This window comes from Vicugna pacos, chromosome 19 (genome assembly GCF_048564905.1).
Source record: "Vicugna pacos chromosome 19, VicPac4, whole genome shotgun sequence".
Classification (NCBI taxonomy): Eukaryota; Metazoa; Chordata; class Mammalia; order Artiodactyla; family Camelidae; genus Vicugna; species Vicugna pacos.
This window is the reverse complement of record NC_133005.1, coordinates 544,230-561,165: the sequence shown is the minus strand read 5'-3', so window position 1 is coordinate 561,165 and position 16,936 is coordinate 544,230. Positions and strand designations below refer to the sequence as shown.

General features: G+C 52.6%; 1 protein-coding gene across 1 annotated transcript in view; it reads left to right on the top strand.

Annotated features, from left to right (window-relative positions):
* The first annotated feature begins 6,484 nt into the window (after window positions 1-6,484).
* Window positions 6,485-16,936, top strand: part of PYGB (glycogen phosphorylase B) — a 36,623-nt gene continuing 26,171 nt past the window's right edge. Inside the window, exon 1 of the mRNA XM_072943655.1 lies at window positions 6,485-6,859. Coding sequence (XP_072799756.1) covers window positions 6,617-6,859 — 243 coding nt within the window. The 5' untranslated portion in view covers window positions 6,485-6,616. The remainder of the gene's footprint in view (window positions 6,860-16,936) is intronic.

Sequence of the window (16,936 nt, the reverse complement as noted above, 5' to 3'; positions counted from 1 at the left end):
TATTTGTTTTTAATTGAAGTGCAGTCAGTTACAGTGTGTCAATTTATGGTGCACAGTGCAATGTCCCCGTCCACACATACACATAGTGGCGTTCAGTCTTGTTCATTAAAGGTAGTGAGTGTAGTTCCCTGTGCGCGACAGAGGAAACTTGTTTTTTAATCTGTTTTTATATATCGGGGCTAGCACTTACAGTTGAACTCCTCTCTCCAGTTGAGGTGTCACTGATGTACATCATTGTGCAGTTCAGGTGCACAGCATGATGGCTCCACATTTGTGTGTGCTGTGAAGCAGCCACAGTGACTCCAGATAAGGTCTCTCACTGTACAGAGTGTTTCTTCTCTTCTTGGGACGAGGACTTTGTCTTAGCACCTGTCACACATACAGCACAGCGCTGTTGACTGTAGTCCCCCTGCTGTACCTACAGCCCCAGGACCTCTGTTTTAAGACTGGAGGTCTACCTTTTGATCCCACCTACCCCTCAATCTGATCTCTGTTTCTATGAATTCAGTGTTCTAGATTCCACGTGTAAGTGAGATCATACACTATGTGTCTTTCTTTGTCTGACTCATTTCACTTAGCATAACACCCTCTAGGTCATCCATGTTGTGGCAAGATTTAACTCTTTTTATGGCTGAGTAGTATTCCATCGTGTAAATATACCACATCTTTATCCAGCCATCTGCTGAGGGACATTCAGGCTGTTTCCAGGTCTTGGCTGTTGTAAGTAGTGCTGCTGTGAACGTAGGGGTGCAGGCGTCTTTTCTGATGGGTGATTTCATGTCCTTTGGGTGTATCCCCAGAAGTGGAACTGCTGAATCGTGTGGCATCATCTCTCACCTTTTGATGACAGCCATCCTGACAGGTGTGAGGTGATAGCTCGCCCTGGTTTTGATTAATGTTTCCATGATGATGAGTGATGTTGGGTGTCTGTCCATGTGCCTGTTGGCCATCTGTGTGTCTTCTCTGGAAAAATGTCTGTTCAGGTCCTGTGTCCATTTTTAATCAGATTGCTCTGTTTTGCTTTGTTTCTTGCCGTTGCAGTGCACCAGTTCCTCATGTATTTGGGGTATTGGCCCCTTGTCAGGTGTGTGATTTGACAGTGTTTCCTCCCCTTCAGCAGGCTGCTTTTTCGTTTTGTTGACGGTTAGCTTTCTGAGCAGGGCAGGAGCGTTTTCAGTTGTGGCGGTGTTGCCAGGTCTCCCTGTGACTCCCCGGCGGCTGTGGTGCCTGCCCCCTGGGGCGTCAGCAGCGCAGCTCTGGCCGGTTTCCAGCTGCCTGGCAGGAAAGCAGGGCTGCCTGACAGTTTGTGAGGCACCGATCTGATTCCTCTCGCACGTGTGTCTGAGAGAACTTCCTTTTGTGTGAAACACCTGTGCATGTCCCTTGCCAATTTTTCTGTAAGACTGTGGTCTTTTTCTTACTGATTTTAGGAAATTTTTGTATTTTAAGGAAATCTGCTGTTGTGATAAAATGCTTTACAGTTTCCCCCATTTTATTATTTTTTTGACTTTACAGCATTTTTTCAATGCACAGTTTTACTATTTTAAGATATTTAAGTGTATCTAAGTTATGACTTTTTTATACATTCTATCTAAGTTGATGAATTGTGGCTTTTGTATCATAATTAGAAAAGCTTCCCCACTGAGACAGTGTTGAAAGGGCACACTTTTTTCAGACCTCATTTTAGTTTTTACATTCCTTTAAGAACTCCCTGCAGATGCTCCTGAGTACTCTCAGGCATAGCAAATCACTGTTTAAGAATAGATTTAGTTTTGAGAACAGTTTCAGAATCACTGGAAGGCTCAAACTGGAATAATCCATTTTCGGTTAAAATCAAGGATAGCTGTAAAGTGATGGGGCAGCTCCAAAGGGGGACGTTCAGAAGTGCACAGAGGCCCCGCAGGCCAGCAGTGTAAACACAGAGCCTCCCGAGGTGGGCCCTGGAGGAGCCCCCTCGGGTGCGCAGTTTCTGGTGGAGCTGTCTTCAGGTGGCTTGTCTGGAGACTGTGAAATGTGAGGAGGGGAGAGCGGTTTTCTCCCTCCGCTCCTCCACTCGTGCCTCAGCGCTCTGCCCTCGCTGCCTCCCTCCGCCACCAGGGATTTGGGGGTTTCCACACAAGGCAGTTCTCAGACACAGTGTCCGCAGCGCAGCTCAGTTCCAACACTGCGCACTGGGTACTTCTGATCCACCAGCTATAAATCAGGTTCCCAAACCCCCTCTTCAGATGCTGTAATTTGCTAGAGAGGCTCACAGAACTCAGGAAAACAGCTTATGTCCTGTTGCCAATTTATGACAAAGGGTACAAGCCAAGCGGCAGATGGAAGAGCCGTGAAGGTGCGAGCTGCAGGGAAGGGCGGCTTCCAGCTCTGGGGCGAGCTGCCTGCCTGCACCTCTGCATCTTCCCCAGCCTGGAAGCCCTCCAAACCCTGTACGTGGGGCATTTGTATGGGGTCTGTGTAGGTGTGATGGATTGAGTCACTGATTTCCCGTCTCCACCCCAGGGGGCATTGGAGAGGCTGAAATTCTGAGCTCTCTGATCTCTTGGTTGGTTCCCCGGCAACCAGCCCCCATCCAGTGGTTACGGGGGGGGTGTCCCAAACTCACCTCATTAGCAAAAATTCAGGTATCATTGAAGGGCTGATAGGACTGAGGATGAAAGACCAAGCAGAACAAGAGATGCTCCCGTTGCTCTTGTGTGTAGGAAACCCCTAGGGCTGGGGAGCTGTGAGCCAGGAATAGCGACGGAGACCAAATACGTATTTCGTGTCGTGAATCACAACATCACAGTCCTAGAAGGAGGCTTTAGGTGGCCGGGGGCCTGACAGACGTCGGGCTGTTAGAGCCTGGCCCTGCCTCTGAGTGCAGACTCGTCGTCACGGGGTAGCTGCTGACCAGGAAGGGTGTCCTGAAGGAAGACAGCGGCTCATTTACCGCGTCCTGCCGGGTCAGCATCCAATGGGGCTCGAGGAGGGGTCCCTGCTCAGGCGAGAGGTCAGACCCGGCTACTCCAAGGGCTCTTCACACTCAAGATCCTTGGATTCGCCTTGAGAGGTACATCCAGCTCTGGCCAGATAAGCACACCCCACGTAGGCCACTCTGTCTCCAGTTACGGTAACAAAAGTGGCTGTGTCTGCAGCAGCTCTGCGTGTCGGGCGGGCATGGAGCCAGCTGCTCTCTTGTGTAGCCAGCGATTTACTCATCAGGCAGCCGTGGGCAGGTGCCAGTCATGTCAGCCATGCAGCCGAGAGGCTGGGCCTGACGGAGCCAGGGGCCGAGGATCCAGTCTGGAGGCCCCAGACCCTCAGTGCTGTGCCCCTCAAGTTAAGACTGTCTCCAGATGGATTTCTCATCACGGCAGGCCTGGCATGCAGCTGTTTATCAGAAGCAGGTTTCTCTGCTAAAGAATCAATCATCACAATAATAATGAGCATTGTAATAATTAGAAAACAGTTATAGTGTCTAGAGAAATAAAAACCAGCCCAGGCCTAACGGCCTTCATCTTTCTGATGGCCTCTGATGTCTTACTTTCCGTGTCACTGATTGGTGGGTAGAGGTCTCCGCTTAAAAGCTAAGTGCAGCCTGGGGAATCTTGGTGTCCGCCTGGGGCTTATGCAGCTCAGAAGCAGTCTTCCTCTATGACGCAACCTGTGTCAAGAGGCCTCCCTGGAGGTCAGAAGAGCGCCAAAGCTGGCGTTTGTGGCACAGAACCTGGGGCAGTGGGCTGGCTCCAGATGCAGCTTCCAGGGCATGAGGTGGTCAGAAAACATGGCTGGTGGTTTTCCAGACCCTCCTGGAGGGCAGCTCAGGAGCAAATGAGTTTGCACGTGAAGGTGGCAGAGCTCAGGGACCTGCAGGGGCTTGTCTAAGGCAGCAAGGAAAACGGGGCATATAAGTCAGGGTCTTCAGCTTCCTGGGGGGAAGATTTCTAAGGGTTTTTAAATGACTTTCTATGCATTGGAATGTTACTTGGCAGTAAAACGATAGGAGTACTGACCTCTGCTCTGATATGGTGAAGCTTGAAAACATCAGGCCGAGGGGAGGAACCAAACACAAAACATCACGTAACTGCAAGACTCCGTTAACACAAAAACACCCAGAACAGGCAAACCCACAGAGATAGCAAGCAGATTGGTTGTCGCCTAGGGTGAGGGGCTGGGGGATACATGGGAGCAGCCGCTAATTGGTCTGGGTACAGGGTTTTGAGGGGAGAGAAGGTTCTAAATTTAGAGGATGGTGATGGTTGTACAACTGTAAAAATGCTAAGCACTATTGAATTGGGCACTTGAAGTGGGTAACTTATACCATGAAAATTATATCTCAGTGAAGCAGTTTACGAAACGAAGACTGGAACTCTGGGAAGGCCGCCACCTGAAACAGCAGATTTCCCTTCAAAGAGTTCCCTGTAGGCATCGTGTTCCGGTCTGAGAGCACATGAGCCTTTCTGCTTTGTTCAACTCTTAGGCTTTTTCTTTTAAGTTGATTTTTTTTAATTTTTAAAAATTTTATTTTTTATTTGACATATAACATTATGTTTGTTTCAGGTGTACAACATAGTGGTTCATTATCTGTACACATCGTGAAATCAGAAGTCCAGTTACCATCCATCACCTTATATAGTTACAAACTTTTTTCCTTGTTTTTTTTTCTTGTGTCAACAATATTAAGATCTATTCTCTAAGCAGCTTGCAAATATGCAATATAGTATTATTAACTATAGCCACCATCTATACATCACATTCCCAGGACTTATTTATTTTATCACCAGAAGTTTGTACCTCTTGACCCCCTTCCCCATCCCACCCACCCTAACCCCCTCACCTCTGGCAGCTACCAATCTGTTCTCTGTGTCTGTGAGCTTGGTTTTCTTGTTTGTTTGTTTGTTTGTTTTAGATTCAGGGACTCCCTGAGCGTGGGGGCTGCAGAGGCGAGAACCATACTGGGGAGGCCCGTGAGTGCTGGCTGGGTATCCTTCCCAGGCGCTCACAGCCCTGCACACAGCCCCAGGCTCCATGGTTCTGGGGCTGCTTCTCTCCCCACCCCTAGCCCTCTCCCTGACCCCATCCCTGACCACTCACTCTTCTGCTTGCACCCTTTGGGAAGGGACACTTTAGAATGCCTGCTGGCTGTGGTCAGGGGCCTGCCTTCACCTGTTGCCTTCAGTCCCCCAGGCCCAGCCTGAGGACCTGCCAGGGAGGGGCTGAGACTGGCTTAGCAAGCTTTCCTGGTTGGGGTCAGTTTGCACGAGCAGGTGCTGGGCTCAGCCCTTGGCTGAGGGACTGTCCAATCTGCAGCCTGGGTAGGATGGTTCTGGGGAGCATCTGGGAGGCAGGGGAGACCATGAGGAAACTACTGTGGGAATTCCAGCAAGAGGACCCAAGAGAGCAACTGAGGATGGATGTGGGGAGACTGGACACCCAGGGAGCAAGATGGCTGGGGGCCCCAGACTCCCTCTTGGGGGACAGGCTTCTTACAGGGAGTCCTTGGGACCTTGGGAGAGAAGGCCTGGTGTTACGGGTGAACATCATGTGTAATAAAAGGCTTTTCCAGACGCCATGGGCTCACCCCCGCCCCGCTTTTGTGTCCACGGCTGAGGCTCAGCACCGTCCTTGGGTCTGCAGGCCCAGAGGCCGGCCCGTCTTAGAACCTCCCATGAGTGGGATTCTGCAGGCTGAGCTCTGTGGCGCTGCCTCCTCCCGCCCAACATCGTTGCTCCGCACGTTGGATGTGGTCGGGCATTCTCCGCTGCACTCTTCAGCTGTGGGAGTGCACCACAATTCATTTATCAGTGCAGCATCGATGGGCATTTGCCTGGTTTCTAGTTTGGGACTGTTTGGAATATTTGAATGTTATGAGCACTTCTGTTCATGGCTTTGGATTGGCATGAGCACTTACTTAGGTATTTTCTTTGGAGTAGAATTGCTGGGTGTTTGTTTAGCTTCAGTGAATACTGCCAGTTTTGCAAAATTGTACCAACCTGTAAGGACTCTTGTTGCTGGAGAAACTACAGGGGCCAAGATAGGCCTGGGGTGGGGCAGTGAGAGCAGCACTGAAGCCAGGGACCCGAAGAGGGCCCTGGGGAACAGCAGCAGCGGCGTGAGTGGTGTAGACCTGAGGGTTGCCGGTGAGCGAGTGAGCGAGTGAGCGAGTGAGCGAGGGGCTCCAGCCCAGGGCCTGCAGGTAGGAACCAGGTGAGAGGCTTTGGGGAGGGGGAGGAGCAGGAGGAGACACAGTCTCATGGCGTGGACAGGAAGAGAGGTGCTGGCAGGAATGGGCCACAAGTCCACGACCCCACCCTCAGCTGTGCATTTTGCGAAACTCAGCTGTATTCATTCACCCAGGGGTAAGTGGGTGGCCCCTGCAGCGCGCCCCGCCCACCACGTGACCACGCCCCCAACATAGCCCGTCCTCGCAGAGACCCCTCTCGGAGGCCGCGGCCCCGCCCGGCGCCGCGCGCAGGCGCGCTCCGCCCCGCCCCCCGCCGCCGCGGCGTAGGGCGCAGTGCGCAGGCGCGGCCGGGCAGCCGGCGTCGCCGGAGCATCCTCGGTGCGGGCGTGTCCCCGCGGCTGTGCCGGTCCTCGTCCTCCTCGTCCTCGTCCTCCGCGGGCGGCCGCCGCGATGGCGAAGCCGCTGACGGACGGCGAGAGGCGGAAGCAGATCAGCGTGCGCGGGCTGGCGGGACTGGGCGACGTGGCCGAGGTGCGGAAGAGCTTCAACCGGCACCTGCACTTCACGCTCGTCAAGGACCGCAACGTGGCCACGCGCCGCGACTACTACCTGGCGCTGGCGCACACGGTGCGCGACCACCTGGTGGGCCGCTGGATCCGCACGCAGCAGCGCTACTACGAGCGCGACCCCAAGGTGAGGCGGCGCGGGTGGGGAGGCACCCCCCCAGGGCGGAGGGAGCGGTCCCCAGGTGAGGGGAGGCCCCCCAGGGTGAGGGGAGACCCCCCAGGGTGGGGAGGGACCCCCCAGGGCGGAGGGAGCGGTCCCCAGGTGAGGGGAGACCCCCCCAGGGTGGGGAGGGAGACCCCCCAGGGTGGGGAGGGACCCCCCCAGGGCGGAGGGAGCGGTCCCCAGGTGAGGGGAGGCCCCCCAGGGTGAGGGGAGACCCCCCAGGGTGGGGAGAGACCTGCGTGAGGCGGTCCCGCACGCCCCGGTGCTGGGCGGCCTCAGCTGCGGGGAGGAGCCCTCAGGTCGGGAATGCGCTGCCCCAGGCGCGATCCCTCCTCGGAGAACTTCCTTGGGTTAAGGTCGGCCGACTTAAGGAATCTTCAGTTCTTTTTACATTTTCCCAAGTGTAGGCCTATGGTAGAAAAATACGAAGTACGCCGGAGAATGTCACTCATCTCCGTGATCAGCTGCGTCAAACACAGCTGTCCGTTCTTCCACGTCGTTTCCTGTTCTTAATTATATACAGACTTTTGAAGAAGCATGTGGTGCATACAGTTTTGTGGCTCTTCTGTTTCATGTGTAGCTTTCCCCACGGCTTTCCGAGTCACTGAACGTGATTCTCCTGTATCACTGGTGGTTTTCAGTTTGATGGATGTGTCACAGGCTTGGCCAGGCCCCTGCTGCCAGTTTTGTTTGGTTTTAGTTTTTGTTTTTCCCCTTGACCTTGGAGAGCTTTATCCTTTCTGTGACGCTAATATAGAGTGAAAACGGACGCACTTGCAGGCCCGACGCCAGTTTGCAAAGCCCTGACTTGCGGTGTCCTGGGCACTGGGCATGGCTTTAGTGATAGTATTTTACAGTATTTTTGTGGGGGGTTAAGAAATGTTTAGTAATTGCTAAGACTGAGACTGGGGGCTTTCCCAGACTTACTCTGGGGCCCTCTTTTTCTGAAAGAGGTGGTGGAAAGGACAGGTTTGTTAGGACACAGACTAGCCTCTTCATATTTAGTGTGCAAGACGGTGAAGAAGTGGCCCCAAATGGCTGAAACGGGTTATCTCAGCAGAGGCTTGGGATGACTCTGCCAGGGAAGCTGGCCAAGAGGCAGTGGCTCCCCCAGAATTCCCTGCTGACGGCAGAGCTGATTTGCTAAATCATTGTTTTGTGTGGCAGGTGACGGTGGCATATCGCTGATGGCACTTTCAAGGGCATTTCCCTGCAGCTGAACCAGAACATACCCAACACTGTGGGGCCCCCTCAGAGTGCTGATGTTTAGATCCTGAAAAGGCCAGTGTGGGCTCAAGGGTTACGGAAATGACCTTTCATGAAGGAACTCATCCCTCTAACAAAACAGGGTTGGCTGCTCCTCACTGGGCTCTGCTGTGGCAGCTAGAGGCAAAACCTTTCTCTTTAAAGAAGCTGCACAGCCTGTGGAAGGAAGGTTGTCCGCCTCTCCCGGGTAGGAAGGCCATTTGAAAATGGAAGCTTGGAATTTAAGTGCTTCAATCTGGCTAATTCACGTTGAAAATAACCCCCTCATTTCCTTTTCCTGTAAAAGTTTCATGTTTGCTTGTAACGAAGAAACAAGCTCCAGGAGGATGAGAGGGTGAAGGGAGGTGGGTGGGATCCCAGGAATAACCCTGCAGAGCCCCACCCCGGCCTGGGCCTGGGGTGGCCTCAGCGGTGCCACCACTGCACTTGAGGCTTAGGTAGCCTGATGGCCAAACAATGCATTACAGTGCTTTTATTTGATATTTCCATTTACTTTAAAACAATTATGCAAGTCCCTGTTGTCAGAGAACAAACTAAAGAACAGATAAACCAGAAGGAAAAACCTAACTGTAATCTCACCACCCAGCTGTAACGCTAAATGCTACAGACATCTTGTGTTCCACACCTCCTGTGCTGTTTTCATCACGCACAGCAGCATCTGGCCACAGGCACCTACTGCTTCACAGCTCTTTCAGGCACTCTGTTTTTGGTAATAGCAGAAGCTGTGCTCAGAGGCGGCGTTTCCAAGTAAGCTGCCTGGCAAATTAGCAAGTCAGAAAATCCGGCTAAAATTGAGAGGATTGCACTTGGCAGGAGACAGCGCTGAGTTCTAAAGATAGCTCAGGGAGGCTCTGTTTTTTGTTTGTTTTAGTTTTTTTACTGAGGTGTAGTCGTTTTACAGTGTGTCAGCTTCTAGTGTACAGCATAATGTTTCAGTCATGTATATACACAGACATATATTTGTTTTCATCGTAAGTTACTACAGGATATTGAATATAGTTCCCTGTGCTCTACAGAGGAAATTTGTTTTTTATCTATTTTTTATATAATCATTAGTGTTTGCAAATCTCCAACTCCCAATTTATCCCTTCCCACCCCGTTACCCCTGCCCATAACCATAAGATTGTTTACTATGTCTGCGAGTCTGCTTCTGTTTTGTAGATAAATTCATTAGTGGCCTTTTTTTTTTTTTTTTTAGATTCCACACACTAGTGCTATCATACGGCATTTTTCTTTCTCTTTCTTGCTTCACTTAGAGTGGCCGTCTCTGGGCCATCGGCGCTGCAGACAGCACTGTTGTGTGCTTTTTTCCAGGAGTCTCTGAAGCGATGGCAAGGTCCGGACTCCACTGTAAACTCAGGAGCAGAAGAGAGCAGGGGGAAGGGCCGGCTCACACAGCTCCAAGCTCCTTTAGCCCTAGTTCTGCCGTTCAGCCTGTTTGACCTTGGGCTTCGGTGGTTTTCTTAACCTTACTTCGCCTCAGGTTTTTCATCTTTAAAATGAGGAAGGTCATCTGGGTAATCTGTTTCGGAGCCCATAGTCATTCTAAAACATTATAGTTTTGTGTTTGTTTATAAAGTGTTTCCATTTTATATTGATACTCCATCCAAAAAGAATTTGAGAATGTTTAAGTGAGGTCTGACCCAAAAGGTTCCGCTTAACAGAAGACCTCATAGAGAAAGTTGGGGCGAGACAGTGAGGGTAGGAAAACAGGTCAAGTTCAGGTGCAGGTCAGGACACCAAATGCAGACACACATTCTGGCAGCCAAAGCAAATGGTGGGTCACATCCAGCTACCGAGTCAGGGGACCTGTGCAGCAGCTCCGGAACGGGCAGGTGCGAGACTTCTCCCACGGGTCTTTAAAGCGGATGTTGTACTACCATGTGGACAGCTGGTCCGACTGTGTCCCTGCAGTGGGTGGACTGGTCAGTTCTCCATGCTCTTCCCCATAAGCTCGTGGCATAACCGTAACGATAGACTGAGGGAGAGCAGTTCCACCACTGCGGCCCAGCTGTGGTCTCAGATGTTTCCAATAAGATAATCACAGTTAATCTTACTGTTTGGCTGAACTGGGAGTTAAAGGAAGAGAATCTAGACCAGCGTTTTGTAGTCTTGGCTGCCCACAACCCTCACCTCTTAAGTTTTGTATTAACTAGCCAGCAGTGAGACCAGCGCTGGAATTTTCTTGAAACACTCAGTCATCCTGATGTGTCTAAAGTGTGAAGGTGACCTTGTGTCCCCTGGGCTGGCTCCCCCGGGAGCAGAGGGCTCACAGAAGCTGAGGAGGGGCAGGCGTCTGGGCTGCCGGTCACGCCGACAGCGTGCCGAGGGGAAGGCGGGGTCACGCCGTCACTCCACGGGATGAGGAGGCCGCCGAGTGTGCCCTGGGCTTTTCGGAGGACAGTTCAGCCTCTGCTCCTGTGGGCTGTGATGGCTGACTCCCTGTGTCAGCTTGGCTGGGCTACGGTGCCTAGACATTTGGTCAAATATTATTCTGGATGTTTCCATGGAGGTATTTTCTGGATGAGATTAACATTTGAATCCGTGGATTTTGAGGACAGTAGATTACCCTCCATAATGTACGTGGGCCTCGGATTACTTGCAGGCCTGACCAGAGCAGAGATGGACCCCCTCGCCCTCCCCCACCCCTCCTCCTCTCCCATCCCTCTCCAGCAGAAGGGATTCTCCAGAAGAAGGCCTTCGGAGTCCAGACGCAGCCTGTTCTTGGGTCTCCAGCCTGCTGGCCTGCCTCCCAGATTTTGGCCTTGGACCTCCATGATCGTGTGACCCAGGTCCTTGAACTAAATCTCTGGGTCTGTGTCCTGTTGGGTCTGTTCCCCTGACAGACACCCAGGTGCTGTGTGGCTGCGTCTTTGCGTCTTTGTGAACGACTGTACGTGATCGCTCGGCTGCATCCCTGCCCTTTTTAGATGATTTTTTAGTTTATTTTACATGATTTCAGACTTTAAAAGTTGCAGAACTTCCCATTTGCTCTCCACCCAGATTCTCCAGGCCTGACACATTTAAACACATTTGTTGTGTCTTTCTCTGTATAAATACACTTTTTTTCTGAACCATTTGAAAGTAAGTTTTGGACTTCGTACTCCTTTCCTCCTAAAAACTCATGTGTGTGGTTCGGAAAAATCAGGGAGACCCCCTTACAGACCACAGCGTCTGGAAAGAGCTCAGGACGCTGCCACGGCGGCGCTGCCCCTGCAGACCTTCCTGGGCAGGCCCCCAGGAGACCCACACAGTCGGAGCCACGAAGCAGACAAAGGCAGGCGACAGGTCGCTGACTCTGGCCTACACTCTGTGCAGAGTGGGGTTCTTAGGATATGGCTGAGGGGAGAGAAACGAACACAGAGATGTAGAAGAGCAACTGGACGGCAAAAGAATCTGGTTAACTGTTTTCAGCGGGATCTCCTGGAGCAGGAATTCTGCGTGATTTCGGTTTTAGCCGAGTGTCTTTTTCTCCACCTTGAAACGTCGTGTAAAGGTGAGAGGAGCCCTGTTTAAAACACTGACTTAAACGCCGAGCCGTAAATACAGCCCGACACGGTCCAGATCACGCGGTGTCGGCTGGCCGGGCTCTGGCCTCCGTCAGAGACTCGGAGACTCGCACGGTTACCTGGCTCGGGGGTGGGAGGGAGGGGGCAGTCCGTCGAGCTTCACAGCAAATCAGGCGAAGGCAGGGCTGTGAGGCTGCGAGGTCGCGGAGGCCACAGTAAGGTGGTTTCCCGCAGAACTGAGTGATCTCTGAGGTCCTGTAAGTTCTCACGTTCTGCACTTCACTGCAGTTTACATTTCCCAGCTTGACCTTGAGCAAGCAGACCTGTGTTCTAAGTACCAGCACCTAAAATAAAAAAGGAAATCGGTGCGCCACAGAGAGACGGAGTCCGCCGGTTCCTGGGGAAGCCCGGTTTCCCCGGCAGTTACCTCTGCGCTTGCGTCGCCTTCATCCATGAGGCTGGGCCTCCCTCCGCAGGCACGGCTGTGGTTTTATAGCGCTGTCTCCTCTCTGGAGCCCCTCAGACCCAGTGGAGGGGGCGCCGTGACCCAGTCAGTGGGGACAAGGATGCGCCTCCACTGTCTGGCAAGTGGGAGGTGGCCCCAGTGGCCTTGGAGAGGCTGTGTTGGGTCAGGGTCAGCTCTGTCCGGCAGGAGCCGGCGGGCCGCCGTGGGAGCCACACAGGGTGACGCAGCTGCGTGGCGGTGCGGCCATGGCAGCAGCTCGCGGACCGGGGGCGTGTGGCGGCGTGCCCTGGGCGCGGGGAGACGGGCCGGGCCGGGCCGGCCCTGCCTGTGGACCGGGCTCCTGCTGCTGGTGGAAGCGGCTGTCGCCCGCTGCGTCCTGTCACCCCATGTGCTCGGAGGTCTTTCTCCCCCTTTCCTGAGGAGTGGTCGGGCCCTCCTGTTAAACGAGAGCTCTGAGCCCGCGTGTGGGCGCGGAAAGAGGGTCTGGAGGTCTGTAACCAAAGCTGTTCGTCTCGGCTGCGGGCGGGCACGGGGAGACCAGCCCCCTGAGGTTAGGCTCTGTCCTCGCAGCCCGAGCTCGCTGGCTCCTGGGTCCTCGGGAGAGCGACACGTTGTGTCATGTTTGTGTTGATCGTGTTTCCATCTGTTTGTGTCCAGGAGCTTTGTGCTTCTCTGTGTGGTTACCTGCTGTGTGGGCTTTGCAGGTAATAAATACACCCACTTAAAAAAAATTAAGGCTGCCTCTAGGCCATTAACACTTGTTACAGTCATATTGCAAAGAAGGGTCCCTGCGAGAAAGACCAGCACCCTACTTCAGCCCTGCGGGGGCCCCCCGCCCCGAGTGGCAGGGTTGGGGTCCCTGCTGTTCTCGGGCTCAAGCTGGTGAGTGTCTGTTCCTCGATGCTTCCTGAGCCGGGAGGCCCTGTCCGAGGTTGCACAGGGCCACCAGGAGGCGGGTGAGGCTGGGTGGCCTCGGGCCTGCAGCAGCTCGGCTCCAGGTCGGCTCGGAGCCGGCCCTTTGCAGGTGAGCCCGCAGCTTTTTCTTGGACCAAGCCTGTGCCCTCAGGTGCTTTTTTCAGAATGCCTTTGTTAGTCAGGTTCTGCACCCCTCCCTGAAAATCTGGCCTGGTGAGGGGCCCAGCAGTGCTCGAGCCCAAAGCAGACAGAGAGGTGCTGTCAGAGAGGCAGGGTGACCAGTTTGCCCCCTGTCACGGCAGGAGCCGGGATGGGACCCGGCCCACGTGGTCCAAATCTGTGCGTCTGGTTCTGTGGCTTCCCAAGCAGGCCTTCTTCAGTTTCATGGTTTCACACTGAACCACCTTAAGAAACTGGCAAGTCAAAAGTCAACAGGTGAGGAAGCTATGAAAGTTCTCAAGTCACACGGACAGAAACAGCCCCAGAGAACAAGGCACAGACCCCGAGTCAGAGCTCCAGCTGAGCAGGGCCTGCAGCGGTGGTCAGCCTTCCCTGAGCGGGCGGTGTCCAGGGAACCTGGTGCCCCGCTGCTGCCCTCACACGGGGTGCTGCGGGGGCTGCCCGGCCCATTTGCAGGACTGAATACAGCGCTGAACCCTGGGCACCTGTGATCAACTGGGGAGGAAGATGAAAGAGATTCAGAGGTTTTAAGACTAGGCCCAACATTTTGTGCTTCAGCACCCGTCCCTTCGAGATAATCAAGCTGTTCTCACAGTGCTGGTTAGTGCAGTTTTATAAAACCACTGGGGGAGAACCCCGGGGGAGGTATGTGGGGCAGAAGCGGCCTTCAGTGTGCACAGAACAGGGATGTCTGTGCTCAGACCTGAGACTCACACTCGTCTGGGCAGCTGGGTTTCGTCGTCTCTGTGTTTCCAGGTCGGTTACTAAGCCCTGCCTGGCGGAGGGGCGGCACCTGCTGTGGAAACCGCGCAGGACAGTGGCTCCACTCAGGTGCAGAGTAAAGAGCGTCCAAGGTGCGGAGGCCGGGAAGGAGCGGTGGGCTGTGAGCGGCGGCGGCGGCTCTGTGGGGCCATTGGTGCTCCGCCACGTGGGGCTGAAAGGGCCTCGCGGTTGGCAGGGGGCTTTTGCAGCCGTGCGTTCGTTCGTGTGCGCAGACGAGGGAGAGGGAGGCTGCCCGACCGAGCTCTGTCTCATTCTAGTGTGTGTGTGTGTGCACGTTCTTTTGATTTGCAGATTTAGTTTGTGTGGAAGGTTTTCTTAAATGACATGTTGAAAACCTTTCAACCTTCAGTCTCTTTCTTCAGGGACCGCCACCACGCAGGTGTTACGTGTCCTTTGTCTTGTGAGGACGTTTCTCCCTCCAGCCCCCTTCAGGATTCTCCCCCATTTTGTTCACTTGTTGCCGACTTTGTGTTTCCAGCTGTTTTGCACCCGGTGCCTCCGTGTCTGTGGCGGTTTCATGTCCCGTTTATTTTACTTCTTTGGGTCCTTTTGTTTCCTCATCAGTGTTTCTTTCTTTTTTTAAAAACTTTTTAAACACCTTTATTGTGCTGCGATTCCTGTTCAGTGGGCACGTGCTTCAGGTGCGCACTCTGATGAGTCCGCCAGCGTCTCCTGGGTCTTGGGTGGGCTGTGCTATGCGTGCCGCGCGTCCCGGGGTGGGTGCTGGGTGTCCTTTGCCCGCTCTGTTTCCGGTCTGCTTGTTTCTGTTTTCGGGATTGGAGATCTCGGAGAGGAGGGGCTTCGTCCTGAACCGGAGGCTTGCAGCTGGATTTTGGGGCGGGGGCCTGGTGTGCACAGCGTGGAGGGAGCAGCCCCTCCCAGGCTCCCAGGTTTGTGGGGGTGTGTGTGTTAGTGTGTGTGTGCCCACAGGTACGAGTATGCGCTCTGGGAGTGAGTGCTTGTGCTCGTGTGTGTGCACAGGTGGGAGTGTAGAGTGCTCTGTCTTCTCCTCGCCAGCAGTGGGCAGTCCCCGCTGCCCCACCCGCAGCTTGCCGGGGAGATGATGCGAGGGCCAGCCTCCCTCAGTTTCCACCTTGGTTTCCTTAGTGTTAGTGAGTTTTAGGGAGAAGTGGGCAGAGGCATTTTTATTCAGTTCTCTTTACAACTGGAGATACTCTGTTTTATTTTGTTTTATTAATTTATTTTTTTAATCAACCGTACTTCAGTTAAAAAGCAAACAAACAAACAGACAACCTGTTTAAACTATGGGCGGAAGAACTGAACAGACGTTTTTCCGAAGGAGGAAATGCGGACGGGCCACAGGAACGTGGAATCTACTCAGCATCACCAGTATCAGCGACGTGCGGATCAGAATCACGAGGCTCCATCTCACCTGTCAGAGTGCCCGTCATCAGAAATGACAAGTGTTGGCGAGGACGTGGAGAAAAGGAGCCCTTGTGCACTGCTGGTGGGAATGCAAATTGGTGCAGCCACCGTGGAAAACAGTGTGGAGGTTCCTCAGAAACCCAAAACCAGAAGCACCGCATGGCCCAGCAGTTCCACTCCTGGGCGTACACCCAAGAAAAACAAACATTAATTCAAAAAGATACATACACCCCGCTGTTTCTAATCACCGAGATATGGAAGCATCTCAAATGCACATCAGTAGATGAAAGGATAAAGATGTAGCAGATATACACAGTGGAACACAGCTCGCCTGCAGAAAAGAAGGATGTTTTGCCATTTGCAGCCCTTCGTTCACTTTTGGTTTTTTGCACTTCAAAAACCAGAATTTTATAGCTGGCATAAACATTTCCATTGCATCAAAAAGAACAAAATACCTAGAAATAAACTTAACCAAGGAAGTTACCTATACTGTGAAAACTGTAAAACACTGATGAAGGAAACTGAAGATGACACAAAGAAATGGAGAGATTTCTTGTGCTCTTGGATTGGAAGAATCAACACTATCGAAATGGCCATACGACCCAAAGCAACCTGCAGATCCCATGCAACCCCTGTCAAAATACTCACGACATTCCTCACAGAACTAGAACAGACAGTTCCAAAATCCAGTTCACTTAGCGTGCACAAGGTCCTGAGTTCAATCCCCAGTACCTCTGTTAAAAGAATTTTTTTTAAGTGTACAGTTTATTCAGTGGTTTTGGTATTTTCAGGGTTGTATGGCCATCACCACAGTCAATTTTAGAACATTGCATTTCCCCAGAAAGAAGCCCCGCACCTTTTAGCGGTTGCCCACCCTAAACTCCCCATCCCCCACCTCAGGCAGCTGCTAATCCGCTTTCTGTAGATGCACCGACATTCCATGTAAGTGGGATCATGTGGCAGGTGGTCTTCTGTGACTGGCTCTTTGGTCCAGCGTAATGCTTTCTGGGTTTGTTCTCGCTGTGGTGTGTATCAGTGCTTGATTCCTTTTTGTAGCTGAATAATATTCCACAATGTGGATATACCACATTTTACTTATCCATTCATACACACTGATGGACATTTGAGTTGTTTCCACCTTTTGGCTATTAAACACAAGTTTTTTAGTGGCCACAGGCTTTTGTTTCTTTGGGGTATGTGTCTAAGTGCAGAATTGCTGGGCCACATGGGAATACTGGCTCACTTTTTGGGGATCTGCGGACTGGCGTCCAAAGTAGCTGCACCTTTCACATTGTAACCAGCCATTTTTCATGGTTCTGATTTTTTCAGATCCTAGCTAGTGTCTGTCATTATCTGGTGACTTACTGATCATAGTCATAGTGGTGGTTGTGAAGTGGCATCTCATTGTGCTTCTGGTTGGTATTTCCCTCCTGATTGGCAGTGTGAAGCATCTTTGTGTGAGTTTATGGGCAGTTTGTATATTCTTTGGAGAAATGTCTGTCCAGCTCCCTTGCTCAGCCAACCCTTGGATTTTCT